Source organism: Mastacembelus armatus, chromosome 20 (genome assembly GCF_900324485.2).
Source record: "Mastacembelus armatus chromosome 20, fMasArm1.2, whole genome shotgun sequence".
Lineage (NCBI taxonomy): Eukaryota > Metazoa > Chordata > Actinopteri > Synbranchiformes > Mastacembelidae > Mastacembelus > Mastacembelus armatus.
Genome location: NC_046652.1, coordinates 11,014,427 through 11,033,450, shown reverse-complemented (window position 1 = coordinate 11,033,450; position 19,024 = coordinate 11,014,427). Strand labels below are relative to the sequence as shown.

At 40.1% G+C, this 19,024-nt stretch overlaps 1 protein-coding gene across 4 annotated transcripts in view; it reads left to right on the top strand.

Moving 5' to 3' along the window:
- Nucleotides 1-19,024, top strand: part of asap1b (ArfGAP with SH3 domain, ankyrin repeat and PH domain 1b) — a 55,962-nt gene that overhangs the window by 20,669 nt on the left and 16,269 nt on the right. For all 4 annotated transcript variants that reach the window (XM_026291906.1, XM_026291905.1, XM_026291904.1 and 1 more), the window contains exons 4-14: nt 1,160-1,234; nt 1,661-1,710; nt 1,950-2,079; nt 6,196-6,281; nt 11,599-11,674; nt 12,725-12,811; nt 14,137-14,237; nt 14,330-14,399; nt 16,519-16,606; nt 16,866-16,914; nt 18,704-18,870. In XM_026291906.1, the coding sequence (XP_026147691.1) occupies nt 1,160-1,234; nt 1,661-1,710; nt 1,950-2,079; nt 6,196-6,281; nt 11,599-11,674; nt 12,725-12,811; nt 14,137-14,237; nt 14,330-14,399; nt 16,519-16,606; nt 16,866-16,914; nt 18,704-18,870 (979 nt within the window). The remainder of the gene's footprint in view (nt 1-1,159; nt 1,235-1,660; nt 1,711-1,949; nt 2,080-6,195; nt 6,282-11,598; nt 11,675-12,724; nt 12,812-14,136; nt 14,238-14,329; nt 14,400-16,518; nt 16,607-16,865; nt 16,915-18,703; nt 18,871-19,024) is intronic.

Genomic DNA, 19,024 nt, shown 5'->3' with positions numbered 1-19,024 from the left:
TTATTAACACATTTGGCCAAGTTGTTGCCAGCTTGTCTGCATCTTTCTGGTGTTTTTGTTTTCTTTCTGTGAGAATCCTATAGTTCAGGAAAGTGAAAGACAGAGTGACAGTTTCCTGGATGGGCTGTTAGAGCACACCGGCAGACAGCCAGTGAAAGATTGATTCTCATATTGGCCAAATGCAAGACAGGCACTTAAGAAGCACATTAGCACCCATTAAGCATTGTTTACTTCCTTGACCGCTGGTGTTTGTGAGGACTTGGCTTGCAACAACAGGGATTTAAATGCTTAGTACTGTTGTAAATTACTTTGCTGACCCTAATAGTTAGAGCTGCTGAGTGTGGCTGTGGCAACCTAAATTGTTGGCAGTGTCAAGCTTTTGCCAATTCTTCAATAGACCAACTTGCTCTTGTCCTGTTGTTTTGGCAGGACTTGCTATTATGTTTGCTGATTTCATCAATCAGCAGTAGCAAGGATGTGTTGATGCAATGCACTGTAGGTTGAAGGAGGAGGTGGAGTCCATATTTTACTCAGCAAATCCCATTAAATGGCCAAACAATGTACTAGTCCTTCTCTCAGTGCTTTACATCACTTGTCTGGGGCACTTGGTCCATTCATCCCATTCAAGATGTAAAGCTTCAAAGCTGCACTACCAGGTCAATTTGATCCATCATTCAGCTGATCGTTTTGGTCTTCCAGCCTACATCTTTACATCTGTTTTTTGGTTCAGTCTTATCTGTTCTCATCAGCGATGCTTGCAGTAGCAGGCAGCTGTTCTGAGGGGGAAAAGCACCGCTAAACCTATTGTACTGTACAACAATCAAAGTTATTAGCCTATTTCCATACTGGAGCATTTTGCAGCTAAAAGCCATGTGTTTACCACAGGAATCAGTGGACACCTAAAACTTATTGCACTTACATTCATCAGGTAGTCAGACTCTAGATTAATGCCATTGTTGCCTTGCTAGATGTGTATGTAGGCACAAACTAACTAATATGTCGGTTTAATGTTTACAGGTTGTTCAGTTCACCCCATGTGGCCCAAAAAATCAAGTTTTGACTACAAATGTTTTTGTTGATGGTGATAAGCGGCAGTATTTGTATGTTCCCTATGTGTTTGCGTGACATTATGTGGAATAACACGTTCTGTTTCTTTCAGCTTCAGAGCCTCAGCCACAATGTGATCTTCACTCTGGACTCGCTACTGAAGGGTGATTTGAAAGGCGTGAAAGGGGTAAGATTTAGTATAAAACAATTTCTCTTCCTGCCCTTTTGTTCTCTTCACTTGACTCTTTTGGGCACGTCCGAGCAGGGGAAATAGATGCCTCGTCAGCAAATCTCTCTGTTCATTTCTTAACTTCTGAACATGTGAATAAGAAAGAGCTCTTAGAGAGATGGGGGAGTTAGGAGTACAGCTCCCTGTTTAAAAGATTGCACTGTAAATCTTGCAGAGTTAAACACTTTGTGGTGTGCTTGAAGCGAGTAACTGGGTCATGAACCCTTGATAATCGGGGATGCAAGGGGGGAGCGTGGTAACTTGCTGGGTGTCCAGTGCATAAATCGGCATTGCTGGGTCTCTAGTAGTGATTCAGTGTTTCAAATAACTCTGTCCCCACGGTTACCTCTTTGAAGTTTTACTTGTCCTCCTGTGTTTCTGCAGGACATTAAGAAGCCCTTTGACAAAGCATGGAAAGACTACGAGGCCAAGTTGTAAGTGCTTAATTAACATCTGCTACTGAAGTACTGCATATCTGCACCATCTACTTCATTATAGTTTACTGGATAATGGATCAAACACTGTGATAATATAGTGTGGATCCTCTAGGAGGATTTGAAGTTAGATTAGAGGTTGCTACATTGCACACAGAGCACAGTGTAAAATACAGTCTTAAATGTGGAGATCATATGAAGTGTATCCATTTAGTAATATGTCCTTTCCTGTTTGTCAGTACAAAGATAGAGAAGGAGAAGCGAGAGCATGCCAAGCAGCACGGGATGATCCGTACCGAGATCACAGGGGCTGAAATTGCCGAAGAGATGGAGAAAGAGCGGCGTCTCTTCCAGCTCCAGATGTGTGAGGTTGGTGCTTTGTAGGAATGCACCATATCATATCTTTCATGATAATACAATTAGAAAGTACACTATCAAAATGTAAGTGTTTAAATTTAGACTGTGTGCAGCCACTCTGAAAAAGTAGTGACCTTTAGTGTTGAAGAGGCATGATAACATTAACTCTGAGTGCAAAAGAGGTGCTATGTCTCACAACAACAGCATATATAGACAGATGCTAGACAAATAAGTGAAGTAAGGAAGTCACAAAGTACCTTTTTTGGATCTGTCGCAACACCTACGACAACATAACTTGAGCACCACTGACCATGCAATTACTGTACACATACTATTACACAAATGGCATAAATCTACTGTCATGATTCTTGAGGTGGAGAATTAAAAGATTTTCATTATATCTGCTTTTCCTTATGTTACATATTTACTGAGGTAAACCTGGAATTAGTATTATAAAGTGCTGTTCAGTAAAACTTCAAGATGTCATGGATCTGGATTTGTTATTCAGACCAGGCTTCATGAATCTTATTTCATCTTCTTTTTGGTAGCACTACAGTGCTACATGTGGTCTGAATGCCCTCCTATTATTAAAATCCTATAGTATTTTTAGTCTCTTTAGTCATTGCATTTTAGCAAAATTTTGAGCTTGAGTTTTTTTCTCTGATGATTAAAATAACTGATATAATAAAAGTAATATTCATGCAGAGCCACATGTATCGATCAGTTTCCCTCACAGATACAGCTATACCTAAATGACTTTAGGTAACTATGTTTTTAGATGTCTCTCTGTTTCTGTAAACCTCTTTTCTTAAAGCATGCTGGGACACTGGTTGAAATCTCTTTGATATCAATTCTCAAAGGCTGTGCTTAAAGAAATCTGACAGCTAGAATTAAGTGTAAGACAAATGTGATGTCTTAATGTGCCTAAGAGAGTCAGAACAAACTGTTAGAGCTTACTCTGCTTTGCCAAAAACCTCTCTAGTGGTGGGTGGTGACGCCTACGCTTTGTTCACTGTTTTATCCTGTTAGGGTTTTTTACTCAAATTACATAATGGCCCATTGGCTGTCCTACTGCTGTTGGTTGTGTGAATTATTCACTACATACCTTCCAGGTGTCCCATGCTGGTCTGCCCTCTGTTCACTATGACTCAGAGGTATTTCCTTCCCAATATATTCCACCTGTGTTCAAATATATAATACTATATTATATGCTAGATGCTGTATGGTTAAATAATTTCTTTCATCATTTCTTGATTTGATGTTGATAATGTATAATGCTTCTGGTCAAAACCCTGTCCTAGCACTTGTAGCAGATAAGAAACCCCCAAAATATTTCAATATTTTTCTATTGAAACGAATAGAAAAGAAGAGAATGCAACAGATACTCCCAATAACACCATGCTGATCATTACCATTTTCACCATCTTAGTTATCGTTTGCCATTTAGTGCTCATTAGGGCTAGACACAATGTACAGCTATGGCAGCTGGAAATGCAGTTAGATGTCTGTTAGAGCAATGTCACTAGTGTGAAAAGAACGATTCACCAAACATAACAAAATTCACCAACATATTAACCTACGCAATCAAAATCACTGAAGGAAAAAAAAATGTGAATGGTTTTTAGTAAGTAGCCCAAGTGAGAGCTCTTGTGAATAGTTGCTTGGTGGCTCAGTCTGTTGAAGCAGCTAACGCAATTTTCAAGCTCATTTTGACCTGTATGTTCATTCTGTGTAGTACCATGAAAAGATAATGCATCTTTTTTTTTTTTTTTTAAATTGAAATATTTCTAGAGTCAAATCATTCAACCAAGTCTGTTTCCCATTTTTAGCAATAACAGTCCTGACTCCTGACATATTGCCACCATTTACAGTAAATGTATAGATGGCAAATAGTTTAGCAAACTGCAATTTTTGTTTCATTTCACATCATCTGGTTAATGTAACAGCAATGTTCACTAAGGTCTCCAGCTAATGGCTTAATATGTCAGTCGTTCTTTAGTGCTTTTAGAGCTCTTGCTGAAAACAGCTGCATGTTGATGCGGGACCATAAAAATGTGTTGTAGCTCGTGCAAATGTATTACCAATGGTTTCCTCTTTTGTTGGCTCACTCACATTCAGACTAGATATTATTCTAATCTTCTGCAGAGCTTTAGCTGTTCAGGCTTTGACTCACACTGTGATACTCATTTGTACTGTTGGACATTTCTTAAAACAGAACCTTTTGCCTGTGTCAGGGTAAAATTTTGAAAAGACTGTGGTTTTGGCCACTGGTTACTAAATCAGTCTCTCTGTATATGATAGTTAGATGACTTTGTGGTTTGAAGAGTTTTCCCAAAAAAGCACTAAATTGGGCTCTAACAAGTCAGTTGGGTTGACATCTCAACTGACTTGTTTTTATACATGCTGTATACTGTGCAGGATGATGTTAGTTTCAGGCCAAACACAGTTAAGCGTACAGGCCAAAAATACTAAGTTATCACGAGAAAGCCAGACATTTTACCAATTGCTGACATGTAGTCTCTTTGCTATTGATCCTCAGAGCTGTTAAACCACTTCATATACATATCTGTCTGGGACTTCTGACTTTTCCTTTTTCATTATTTTTAGCACTAATTATTTAATGTTAGGCAGCACGATGGCTTGGTTTTTTAGGTCTGTTGCCTCACAGAAAGAAGGTTCCTGGTTTGAAACCCATCAGGGGCCTTTCTGTGTGGAGTTTGCATGTTCTCCCTGTGCTTGTGTGGGTTTTCTCCAGGTACTCTGGTTTCCTCCCACAGTCCAAAAACATGTATGTCAGGTTGATTGGTGACTCTAAATTGCCCATAGGAGTGTTATATAATTTTGCACCAAATTGACAGACTGCACTGATTTCTTTGGTATTTAACATAATACATTTCTCTAATGAAGACATTCCTGTCTGGTTAATTTATCCTTAAACACTGATTTTCTAGATAATTAATCATGCCACATGGTATAACAGCTGGTAAATTAACTGATTAAGTAAATTATCATTAAACATGATCAATTCTATGTCTCTGAGATATTGTTCCACCCATTTCCCCCACTTTTTGACCTTCTAAACGCTATAACTATTACCTGATTATTTAAAAAAACATGAAAATAACAGTCATGCATGATATAACACATTACAACATAAAATAACTTGTACTATGATGGATGGGTGACCTTGAATATCAACCCTTTTTTCTGGTTTGTTTATTTGGATCTACTTTTAGTGATTTATGCTTTTGAATCATTCATAAATCGTAACAGTGCTGTACAAATAAAGAGAGGAGACCAAACTGTCAACAACAGCTGATTTCCTAAATAAGCAGCCATGCCGGCTGGAAGTACCGGTGCTGCTGTTATGTGTGGGGCAGTTGCTTTAGTCAGTGGTACAATCTGTTCATCCCACTTAACCTCATTTCTCTCTGTTGCGTGCACTCTCACTCTGACGCTCTGTCTGTCTCTCACCAGATTACAGGATGGTCTCACAGTCTCACCCTTTTCATCCTATGCTGTCAAATGAGGGAGGGTGGAAAGGCAGGCCTCAGCAGTCTGCATTATATTCTGCCCAGGCACTCGCACTGCTGCCCTGCATTAGAAATGTCCTAAAGGTTTTGTGTAATAGATTAAATTTCACTGTGGAGCTGTGACTCTGTAAATCTCTGTGGACTGGCACGCTGTGGGATTAGCTCAGATTAAGATTATCTTTTGTTTGTTTGGTGGGAGTGCTGTGTGAACATAATTGTTTTGAATCATCAGATACCCAGACCGAGCATACAGCCTACAAAGCATGTGACTTCATAATGTATTTATTATAATGCTAATTTAAAATGTTTCTAAACACCTTTTGAAACTTTATTTAGATCAAGACAGATGGGTGGTATTCTCTTGTTCTACAAGACATTTTCCCACAGTGTCAAGGCAGTCTTGGCTCTTATATAAATGGCTTCATAAAAATGTGCACTCACATGTGATTATCTTATAAAGCAAAGTGTATGCTAAGTGTCTACAACGAGGCAGAAGGCCTTTCTTGCACGGTACTTCATTAAATTCAAAACATCTTCTCAAAATGCACTAATTTTCAACTCCTTGCTGAACTCTTTACCTCTCTTTACTTTGCAGTACCTGATCAAAGTAAATGAGATCAAGACCAAGAAAGGAGTGGACCTCCTCCAGAACCTGATTAAGTATTACCACGCACAGTGCAAGTAAGTACCACCTTAATCCCTAAACCTGATGTTGTGCATATCACACCCACATGCATGATTCACAGGTCTTGATGGTGCCACAGTCTTTTATTTATATATATATACAGTATATATATAAAACTCACATAAATATGCACAGGTCATCATTCAGATATGTTCTGACAGCTATGGGGTTTGGGGAGTAAATAACTGTGTGCTCTCTGTGCCAGGACTACAGCTCACAACAGCCCAGAAAAGAATGACAAATCTTCTCTCAGCATTGCTAGTTCCTTTCATAACACTGTGACAAAACAATATACTTTCCCGTTAATCTGTTCAACCTCAGCCTTGATGGATAGAATATCTGCAGTAGTGATGGATTAAAAGCATGAAGGCACTGGCTGGAGAGCTAAGATGCATGACAGCTTGTGGCCTTGAGAAAAAATAAAAATTTGTTCATTTTTATTATCTGAATGACATAACTCAACAAATTAAGCACAGGAAATTTTGGATATTTGTCAACCCTAAGGTATAATTAGGTATATATTACAGGTTTACTTATTTCCTCATTCATGACAAAGAAAACATGAACTTCTGCGAGAAAGGTATCAGTGTGCGCGAGAAGTTTTAAGCAGCTTTCCAGAAGAGTCCAGATTAACTAAAATAATCTCACTTTTTTTTAGTCTGATCAAAAATCCTCCCGCTATTGTAGAGAATAGCACAGCAGTTTTAGAACACTTGAGACATCAGCATACTCAAATAAAAGTGTCTGAAACCCCCTCCCACCACAACTTTGCAATGTCTGAATTAGAGGGATTGTCTTGAACAACTTCTCTAACTTTAAGGAACAGGCGTTTCAACATTCATGACCTTTTCATGCAGCAACTTTTCAATTTCCAACAGTTTTTTTTTTTATACGGTAGGTAGTCTGCATATCCTCTCATTTAGGTTTTGTAGTTCATAATTTTATAGACCAAAGCATCTTCTTGCATTTTCTACTGTTCAGCAGCTTTGTGTATAACTCAGGTGAGATACAGTGTCAGAATATCATAAACACATGTCCATTGATACATCAGATAAGTCAGCCAGCAAGTCAACCTCAAAGATACTTTTTGTTTACTACAGCAGGTGTGTGGATTTCTTTGCTTTCTGTGTTTACTTTTGATTGCATTCAAATATACATGTTTGAGATATTTTTGTTGATATAATTTTTTTTTTTAGAAATCTATGTGAGGCTTGCTCTAATTTACAGTGTTACACTGTTCTTGGTGTATGTGAAAAGTTTCAGAATAAGACCCTGGTTAACAATAGTGTAATTTCCTTTTAAACAAAAAATAAACTCAGGTGAGTTTCTTTCTATATAGCGAGCATTAACACTTAAACGCTACATTCTGACATGTTGCAAGGTAAACCGTATTTAACATGTATTAAAGAGTATTTGAAGAGTGTGATTGAGTTTGAGGAGTGGGATTTTCAGTGCACTGAATAGAAAAGAAAGTGAGTTACAGACATAACTATTGTTACATGAATTCTTTCTGACTGCCAGAGACGGTATGTAATACCTGGATGAATCATACAGTGACAGAGACACAGATGATTGCAGACCAAAGATGTAGACAGAAAAAGCTGTCGGCCCAGGTGAGAGGTTGCCACATTAGCCGTTTAATAGCAGGCAAAGGTACATGATGAAGACCAAGTAGCCACAGTACAGATGTTGCTTGGTGGGACACGTTCCAGAGGTACGAGATGGAGACACTCCTCGTGAAGTGGCAATTCACATGAGGGGCTTGGAGGTTCTTGAACCTGTAAATCTAAGAAATTTTATCTGTATCCCATTTGAAGACCTTGAAGGCACAGTCCCAATGTCCTACATTACAAACTGTGCATCAGACATGAAACCCAGCTGAAACATATCAGGACCTGGAGAGGATGTATTAGGTGAGCTGCAGGATAAAGCTCCTCTTCCACTGATTGTGGGATATTGATAGCCTGATCAATGTTAAAAACTGAACGTCTCTTGAAGAAAAAGGTTGAGTTGGGCAGCAATGAAAAGTCGGACCCATCGGAGCACCAGTGCAAACTTGGCAACAGGCAAGGCAAAGTTCATTAACCCACCTTGCAGATGCAATAGCAAGCTGAAAAGCAACCTTCCCAGACAGCTACCTCAGATTCGCTTGGTTCAAGGAATCAAATGAACCCAATACCTGCAGGTCCTGTGAAGGCATGTGCACAGTACATTGTGGGTGCCATCGCTGAGCCCCTTTCAGAAAATATTATATAGACAAAGAGAACCCCTAATCCAGCAATTTTTGCAGAGAAATAAGCAATGATCTGTCCCTACACATGGATCTCTGTACAAAGTGGAAAAGAGTGTCCACCTGTTGACATATGCCACCTGTCCACCTGTTGGCATACAGTATTCTATTAGCAAATGCTCTGGAAATAATGGAGTTGTTTTAATTACAGTCTGATCACAGGTGCTTAGTAGGGAATCCGGCAAATCAGAGGCCAGGCACATAACTGAAGGCGATCTGGGTAAGAATGTCATGTGCAAACCCTGAACCGAGACAGAAAGGTCCTGCCTTCGAGGGAGAGGCCAAAGAACTCTGTCAAGAATCTGGCAGATCACAGAAAATCATACTCTCCCTTGTCAATTTACTGTAGTTGTGCCTGTATCTACTGTAAAGCATCAACATGACTTGGACCAGAGGAAAGGCAAACAGGAGATAGTGAGAATGGCAGTATGTCACCATTTCTGAGGAAACCAGGACCTTCACTGTGGTCTCCCAAATCATCAGCACCACCTCCAGGACTGGTCTCTACTCACCTTGAGGGGGCTCCACTTACCCAGAGAGGGTTCTCATGTCCATGGTGTGGTAAAATGTTGCTTGTCAAGGAAGGGTCCCACGGAGGAGACTTTGAGCCCTCCAGTTTAAATGAAACCTGCATACATGTTATCCAACTGAATGCGGACATGCTTGACTTCAAGGCAAAAATGCCATATAGCAAACTCACTGTGCACAGCTCTGCTACATTTATGTGTTGGAGCATTTGCTAGGGGCTCTGGGCGCCCCTGACTGTCCTGTTGATCTACACAGCACGCCCACCCTGGGAGGGAGTCATCTGTGGTCTTTGTTTCCCAGTGGGAGGCAATCGAACCAAAGGGAACACGCCTACATAAGTAAGCCTTGCTCCACCAGGGCTGTGAGAATGAAGACATTGGCTTGAGACGGTCCTGTTGAGCCAGACCTCCAGGGGGCGCAATGAATAGAGCCCCAGATGAAAGACTGCCAGTGGAGGAATTGTCTGTATGTTCTTTTGCTCTTATCACATGCTTTCTGCCCCTGTGAAAACAACAAATTAGGTTGAGAATATCCTCTGTCCCTTGTGAGGAAGAAAAGGCCCTGATCAACACTGAATCTAGGGCAACAGCAATGAACATCATCTGCTGGCTCGGTACAAGAGCTCTTTTTGAACTTGATGATCAGTCCTACCTGTGGGTGAGTCCCAAGGACTGTCACATCCTGGATTTCCTGCTCCTGGGTTTGATCAATTATAAGCTATTTGTCCAAGCATGGAAAAATCTGTTTGCCCTCAGCCTGAGCGGCAAAAGCACTGCTGCAGTTCACTTGGTTGATGGCTGAGGAGCCTGTCTGAAACAAACACTAGAGAGCTTCCTCCACAGGGGCCACATCCAAACTAAACGGTAAAATAGCTGATTGTATGTCTTGTTTACCCATGGAGAGACCAGTGTCAGCATCCCTTTAGGGTATCTCTCCCCAACCCCTGAGAACCTGTCATTGAGTGGTGGGAAAACTTTTTCTCCTGCTCTTTCCTATCTTGCTTTTCCACCTATGGTGAAGTTCCCTGACACAGCAGTAGTCAATACATCCTACTCATCTGAAGAGCAGTGAAAGGTAGAATGACAAACTTGTTGCCATCTAAAGTCTAAGGTGGAAGTTCTGCAGTGGGTGCGCTGTCAGGGTATAAATTCAGAAACAAGATCCTTTTACAAGCATATTCAGAAGGCATAGCATCCACCTCCAGAGCCAAGATTTTGTGAAGGGTTTTTTTTTTTGTTTTTTCTTAGTGCAGTAGCAATCAGATTGACCGATTTGACTCTTGATACTTGAAACCTGAAGGAGCACTGAATGCAGACAATCCCAAAGAAGGTAAGTTAGACTCAGCGATGCATTTTCAAGCCTATCCAGCCTTGTGGTCCTCAAGTAGCATACAGCTAAAATTAGCTGTGTCACAGTGTTAATCCTGTGAGCTGATACAAAACAAGCAGGAATTGCAATGGTGAGCAGAATGGCAGGTAGAGTGATCACCAGGAATGAAAAGCAGTGCAGCAAAGGTAAAGTCATAAGGTGGACAAAATAACTGAGACACTCTCAGCTACAGTCGCTAATTCAACCCAGGGCAAGGAACAAGAACACTGAACTACAGTCTGTTATCCATCGACACAGTCGTCATAAGGAGGAAAGAACGCCCCAGTGAGGCATTGGTAATAGAAAAGGTAAGAAAATCAAAGGTGGCACATCCAAACAACCAAACACTGTCGATTGCAAGTAAAAGTGTGCAGAGGTAATAAGAGTTGGCAGTTGACCAGGTAACACTACTAAAGTTGGCAGACAAAATTCCTCTCGTCTGTTCGAACAAAACCACCGATGGTCATCTGCTCTGCAGCCTCTAGAGGATGAAACATACCTCCAACTTCAGTGTTGTGAGGCCACGTAGGCGGGCAAGCTAATATTGGCTCATAATAGTTGAGAAGATGAGAAGGAAAGGAATGCTGGGTGTCAGGCTTTGTTGGTTAAAGGGCTCGACCTCCTGCGCATGCACATGATGGACATCCAGGTATTACATACCATTGCTGGCGGTCAGGAAGAATGAAATAGAACAAACAGGGGAGAGATGTGACAGAGAAAGTAATGGAAAAAGGAAGGGAGATGTATGTTCCAAGAAGAAGAATGGGGTGATTTGTGGCTGCAGCGCTCCATTGAGGTGTGTACTGCTGACAGACAAAATAATGGATTTCAGGATGTGCTAAACACCACCGTCTGCATATCTGTTGCGGACTCAGCCAACTACGATTTCTGTGCCAAGATACAACGGCACCAGAACCTTTTCAAAACTGGGCTATGCATTAAAATTAAACAGCACCAGTCTCTCCAATCTTCTTCTTCAGGGTGACCTTCATGGTGGCCAAAAGGAGCACACACCGTGACACCTGACATTTGAAAAGTAGTAATTCCTGTAAATGACTGATCTTTCCTATATTTAATTCCACTGGATGTTAATATCAGTGAGATTCATGTGTACCTCTGTTCTCCAGTTTCTTCCAAGATGGCTTGAAGACAGCGGATAAGCTGAAGCAATATATTGAGAAGCTGGCAGCTGATCTCTACAATGTAAATACACCTTCACTAACTTATTTACTCTCCTGCTCATTTTTGCGTTCCACTTTCCAGTAGAATCAATCATCTTTTGCATGTCTGTGTACGTGCATACATGCACTTTAGCTGTGGCTACCTGGAACATTTTTCCTCTGAGTTGAATCAGTAGTTTATTTGAAAAGAAAAATCTTAAGATTTATTTGCTAACTTTTTTTCTGCGTTTTACTTCATACATACAAAGCTTTCTCAGGCTGATGAGGTGAAAAGCTCTGGAGAAAGGTAGTAAGTGGACCTTGAGGAGTTAAGTTGAGAAAGTTTTGTTAAAGTTACTGTTATCAAGCTCAGAAATGAAATGAAAAATTTCGCACTCAATAAAATTTCATTAATGATTTATTTGTGACAAGAGTATTTACATGAGACATAAATTAAACAATGTTTACATGCATTAGAATACATTGTTTGTTTGTGTTCTGTTTTTTGGTTAATAAAATATAGCGCTTGATCACAAACAAACTTTAGAAAACACAAGAAAAATTAGCCAATCTGCACAAACTGTCATGAATCAGAATTTACAAGAAACTAGTGAACCTGACTTATTCACAGATGGAAAAGTATAAGTCAGACAAAAGACCTTGACGCTGTACTGATTGCTCTCGATACATCTCATTAAACAGAGCAAGGTTTTGATCAAACTGATATCTGACAATGCCCAAAGCTCTGCTAAATTAGATATATTGGTTGCTGTCATTACATTGTATGAATCTTAATTGTGTCTTCTGCTTTAAGTTTGTTGTTTAAATCAGCACCTGTTAAAGTTTAGATGTTCTCCACGATCTACACTTTGTCATTGCCTGCAAAAGATCCTCAGCTCAGAAACTGGCACCGGTGTGAAGGATAGATTGAAAAGGACGTGATGGAAAGTAGCATTTGTAAATAAATAAAATTAGATTTGTAATACACCAGTTTATTTCAGCGAATCATTTTATTTGTACACTAAATAGCTCCATGTAAACACGTGAGGCAGTTTTTGGTTCTCTCCTGACCTTGTGCATATTCTCTTCACAGATCAAACAAACTCAGGATGAGGAAAAGAAGCAGCTGACTGCCCTACGAGATCTGATCAAGTCTTCTCTTCAGCTCGACCAGAAGGAGGTAGGCAGACCACAGGTGGCTACATGAAGCCAACCTTCACTTTTTAGCACATGGAAGTCTATAAATGCCAGTCCAAACTGAGCTAAACACATGTCATGGCAGAACCAAGTCATTGATGGGCAATTCAAGCCTTTTCTTGATTGTCACAGCTCTCAGATTTATTTGTCGTTTTACTGTTTTAGTCATTGTTTAGTCAGGAACTGTTTTAGTCATACTCAGGAACTTATCGACCCAAAACTGAATTTGTATCTGTTGTTGTGATTTCTGGTTTTGTCGCCTTGGGGACCAGTTTCAAGAGCTAAATTTCAACATCCCTGAAAGTTTAGTGCTAAATCGAGTTTTCAGGTACTCATGGGAAGAGGAGGTGTGTGCTCACAGGGCAAATACAAATACCTTCTACAATTCAAGTTTGAGGTTATGAAAAGCTCCAGGTTATGGGTCGGAAAGTTCCTGTAGTGGAAAAACAACTATTGAAACTCGCCTTGCATGGTACTCAGTGTGTGGTAGGCGACCACTGTTGTGCCTCTGAGGCTGCTCAGTGGAGACCCACTCATTTCCCAGCTTGACACCACATCACACAAACTTAATACAATGTGTCTGTGGAGATTCTCATGCTATGTTATGGCATATCCAAAGTGCTATTGGTGGCAACTGGATTTTTTCAAGTCCATTTGCTACCTATAGCACTTTTGTATACTAACACTAACACTACAACACCCAGGGCTTACTCACCCACACAGAATGCCGTGGCTGTACACTGGTTTTCACTTTCAGCTGACACTTTCACTCAGTCTGCTGTTCTGCATGAAATAATCTATAGCGTCTGTCACATTTAGTTTGTATTTTCTGCAGCATTTCTTGTTCCTCTTATACTCATCTTACTGTAGTAAGTACACTTGAGATTGTGTCTTGTAGTTGCCACATGGGCAGGCAACACACACTTTTTTTTACACTCACTGCCTGTACCTGAACTGGATCTTTCACACCTCTCCCCTCTATCTCTCCCCCCCCATCTGCCTTCTGCTTGTCTGGAATCAAGTCTAGAAGAGTAAGTGCTGGTGCACGTTGAGCCTGCTGGAATCTGTTTGTACTTCTTGACAGAAGAGTGGTTTGACCCTTTAGAGGTGTTGCAGAGCATGCTTTGTAGAGTTTATTCTGCTGTTAGCACTTAGATTTTAGTTTCGAAGAGAGACTCTTTGATGTCAGAGAATGAGCCTGCTGTATGTTTCTGTCTGTGTTGCATGTCTTTAAGCAGCTTCTCGGTACATGCTGTGTGTTTAACATTTTTGTGTTTGCGTGTGCGTGTATTCTGTGGGTTTGCACAGGACTCCCAGAGTAAGCAGGGTGGCTATAGCATGCACCAGCTGCAGGGAAACAAGGAGTTTGGCAGTGAGAAGAAAGGCTACCTGCTAAAGAAGAGTGATGGGTAAGCCTCAAACACGGACATTATTTAAAAATCGCGTAGTGCACCGTTTATGTAACATTAAACTTTAAATGACAACTGTGTAAACCCCACAGGCTGAGGAAGGTGTGGCAGAGGAGGCAGTGCTCAGTGAAGGGGGGCATCCTCACCATCTCTCATGCCACAGTGAGTACGAGACAGATCGACACTCATGCACACGCTCATATGAACCCTCCTACCCCAGTGGTGACTGTGCGGATCAAAGGGAGAGCATCATGGGGGGAGGCTGTGTTGAGTTTTTCTCAATCTGGAGTCTGGCACAGTGGTATTGACATAATTTGGTTGTCATGGTAACACTGCCCCCCACCCCCCAACCCTGCCCGCTGCGCCTCAGTGAGTCATCCCCGTGAGTGAGTGCTCTGTAAATGCTGGCACATCTGTAGCGTGGTCTCCACTCTTGTGCAGCAGCAGTTCAATGTGATGTTTTCCTTCCTGTGTGGACTGCAGAAATCTAAAACAGAGTAAACATGTGTTACACTATTTGAGTTTTAGCATCTCACCCAGCCTCAAACAAAAAAGAGATACTGAACTTACAGGTTTATTAGCACAATCTGTCCCATCAGCCAATTATGGCACAGCAGTGGCAGGCCAACGAAAAACTCCAATATCTGTAAAAGAGGAAACATTGCATTTATTAGTGTGGTATTTGGAAATCAAATTCTGTGAATTTTGTCTGTCTTAGTATGATTGTCAGTAAACCTTGAAGTCATTATATTATCAGGAATACAATCAGCTTTACTGGCCCAAGTATGTCCACATTCAAGGAGCTTGCCTCTGGTACAGTGGCTCTCAATGTGCTTTGCAGTCAAAAGAACTTAAATTAAATAGGAAAAACAAAGAGACCAAAACAAGCGATCATATGTAAATCTAATCTAAATTAGTGAAGCTCCTGAAAGATGTCTCCTCTGTATGGTAGTTATTCGAGAGCTTGTACTCATTTCTCTCTTTCTGGAGGGAGTTTACTACCAGTCCGATTGTTTTTAGGCTTTGTCGCAGCTGAACTCTAGGTGACTCTATCTGAGGTGGCAGGTTGCCAGCAGATCAGCCAAGCTCCAAGGCTCACCCAGCCTGTTAGCATTTCATTTGCACGTGCTCCGACCCCTCCTCCTTCACCCAGGCACCGGCAGGAGACAATGGTCAGTGTACATGTGCCAACTGGGCACATTATTACAGTACACAGCCGAGCCAGACCAGACCAGTTTATTAATGGGGACTAAACTTGAGTTTACTATTGTCTGCCTGACGGAGTTTTGTGCATATTATTATGTGAAGATTCAAATATCTGAGATATTTATTTAGCAGTTTGCAGGTTACAATTTCTCAGTATAGTTATTGCTTTCATATAATTTTTAATTCATCATTTGTTTTGAACTGTTAGTAGGACAAAAGCATTTTGACAGAATTACCTTCAGTTGTGAAAAACCCTGATATTTGAATCTTGATTTTAGACTAAATCATTATTCCGCACATATATTTGACAACTGTCTCTGCAGACTTACTAGCATTTCTGGGCTGTACTGCAAGGCGAAAGCTCAAAGTGATACACAGGAAACTGGTATCAGTTATTAAATCAAGAGCCCCTGGACTGCAGTGTGCAGACTCACTGTTCATAACATTGGTAATGGCTGTTAGCATTAATGATCCACATTCAAAGCCAGACAAACGCAACAAGCAATACAATGAAGAAACACAGAAAATCAGTGATCAGGTTGATAACATAGCTGTACATGTAGCCCTAATGTTAGTTAAATTTGTCCTCATATGATTCCCTCGTTGTAAATGTAATACCTTCATGCTCATGGTCACAGTGCTGTGTTTAGCAAATAATGTGTAATGTTTTTCACATTTACCAGGTTTGCCTAAGTCCAAAATTGCATAATAAATAAATTACATTTGCATGTCGCTCGTGTCTGAACTCTGAGTAGTATACATGGCATGTATGCTATTTTCTGATGACAGTCTTCTAACATTTCCAAAATTGAAGGTGTTGCATGTAATAGATGTGAAAATTGATATCTCGCTTTCAAGTTTCTCAAACATGAGGGTTTGTCTGATATTTTATACACTGAACAGGTGATGAATTAAAAGAACAAATAAATAATTAGTAGCATTCAACAGCAACAGTCTTAGCATAATAATCAATTCATAAACCCCAGGACATAATATTGTGCATAGTTGTAATTCAGTATTTCCAGTGCAGTCCACATGGATTAAACTGTGATCTTCCACCTGTTTGTGTTTACAGTCCAACAGGCAGCCCGTCAAACTCAACCTGCTCACCTGCCAGGTCAAACCCAGCACTGAGGACAGGAAGTGTTTTGATCTTATTTCTCGTAGGTTTTACACACACATGCTGTACATTTCATCTCCGAACATGCCACAGTGGTTCTGTTATATGATGCATGTTCGCATGCTGAAACATCAAGTTAAAACAATTAGTGTTTGTACAGCACGGTGCCAGTTTTGTACAACAGACTATTTTTAGACCACTTGTACAACAAGTCATACAGTTGAGTGGTTTACTGAATGCTGTCTGTTGCTTTGTGATAAAATGCAAAAGGTTAGGTTAGTTATGGTTTCTGTTTTCTACAGATAACAGGACTTATCATTTCCAAGCTGAAGATGAACAAGAGTTTGTCATGTGAGTATATCAGAGTAACATTGAACAAGAAATATATAATGACTTTATTTGATGTTTCTGTTTTTTTATGCTGTGTTTCTGTTTTTGCTGTATGACCACAATATATATAGTTTTTTTGATTATTATTTTGGTGAGGTTTATGAGCTTATCTGTCTCAGTAATCTGATAAACCTTTATCTAAATCCAGAGGTTTAAGTTTAGATAGCTGTTAAACAAATGCTTTTTGGTTAGTGGCTGCTCTGTTGTGTTGTTGTTATGTTTGAAGACAGGAAGTGTTTAACTTAATAAGGAAGAGCAGACAGACTGTTGAGAGTGGGTGGTGTTGAGGACAGGAGTGGGATTTGTGATCTGCAGTAATTCAGGTCACTGTAACCTCACATTGTTGTTTCCCATGCAGTTAAATGCATGCAGGTCAGTAGACAGACACAGACACATGTATTACCAGAACAATAGATATTCAGAAAACTGTGTTTTAAATTGTCACATGCCACAAATGTGACAATTTCAGAAGTTGTGCTGCAAAGTTAGATTTTGGGAACTTGAGAAGTTAATGTGCATTAGGTGAGAAATGTATTATTTACAGTCAGTTATTGTGAAACTTGTGTCTGCTAAATATTTTTACAGAAACTCAAAACTGGAAAAATAATCTGCCCCAACTAAATCTGAACATTTTATGCTTCCACGAACTTAAATGTTAATTAGGGCCAGAACTAAACATTACTTTCATTATTCATTATTGAAGTTAAAATTATGGACTTATGGGTGCAGAATCACTCAAATACGCTACGTAATATAAACAAAGCAAAATTCAGTCACATTGAATCTTGTTAAGATGTCTAGACTAAAAAACATTCTTTTAAGACCTTTATTTCTGACTCATTTTCTGGGCACTGGTGACAGAAACCTTGTTCTTTCCTTGCTGTGGTTGCGCATTTGGTTCAGCGCTGCTTGAGCACTCTGTACCTCCATGTTCATGTAATCCTCTGAGATCCAGCTTGCTGCTCTTCACCGCCTGTTATGTCACGCACCTCCAACTATAGCAGCGTTTTCATGGGACTGAAATATTTAGTATTCCATAGGCCTCCTGCTTTGGGATCATATTCTGCGTATTATAAGTAAACACAATCCCTCTTTGCCTCATCAGACGTACAGCTGCACATCTGTGGATTACAATATCTTGTGTTTTCACACATTTACTGTAGATAAGCTGATGACAAAACACGTTGGTTTGTGTGCCCACTCTTTCTTTAGTTTTTGCTTTTGCAGACAGGGTTGCGTGACAGTGGCTGTGCTGATGTCTGGGTTGTGAAGCTCACTTTGCGTGTGTCTGTGTGTGACTGCATGTCTTTCTATGGAGTGATGGACAAGCTGGTGCAAAGACATTTTTGGGTGGTCTTTACAACTTTAAAGGGCTCTCTGGCGGAGAGTTAGGGTTTTATTATATTTTCATATATCAAAATAAAATGAAATAAACAATTTTAGGGTATTGGACTGTTGGGCAGTTAAAAAAAGAAATGCAATTTGAAGGTGTTAAGTTTTAAGAACTTATTATGTACTTATTGTCATAATATGGGACAATTTAATGAGATAAATTAATTATCATGTTAGGTTACCTGCTGCCCTAGTGGTACGATAGTGTTGTTTATCGTACCTATACAGGATAATGTTTGTATGTTTTTTTTTGTTTGTTTTATAGCTTATTTGTATAACAATTTCAGATCTGTGTGTAAAAAAATGCATAATAAATAGTTATTATTACTATTAATGATAGTGTTTTTCTTTTGTGCAGCTGGATCTCAGTGTTGACAAACAGTAAGGAGGAGGCATTGAACATGGCCTTTCGTGGCGAGCAGAGCGGTGGAGGTGAGGACGGTTTAGAAGACCTGACTAAAGCCATCATTGAAGACGTGCTGCGAATGCCAGGCAATGAAATCTGCTGCGACTGCGGAGCTGCAGGTGTGTACTACAGCTTTCTTAGGTGTCCAGAGATATAAATTATATATCTTTGTGTTTTGTGCTTTGTCATCCTGAACTTGTTACAGAAAAGACAGACACCTTAATTTCAATTTTTTCTGGTTTATTTGTGAGCAATTTGTCAGCGATCTACACT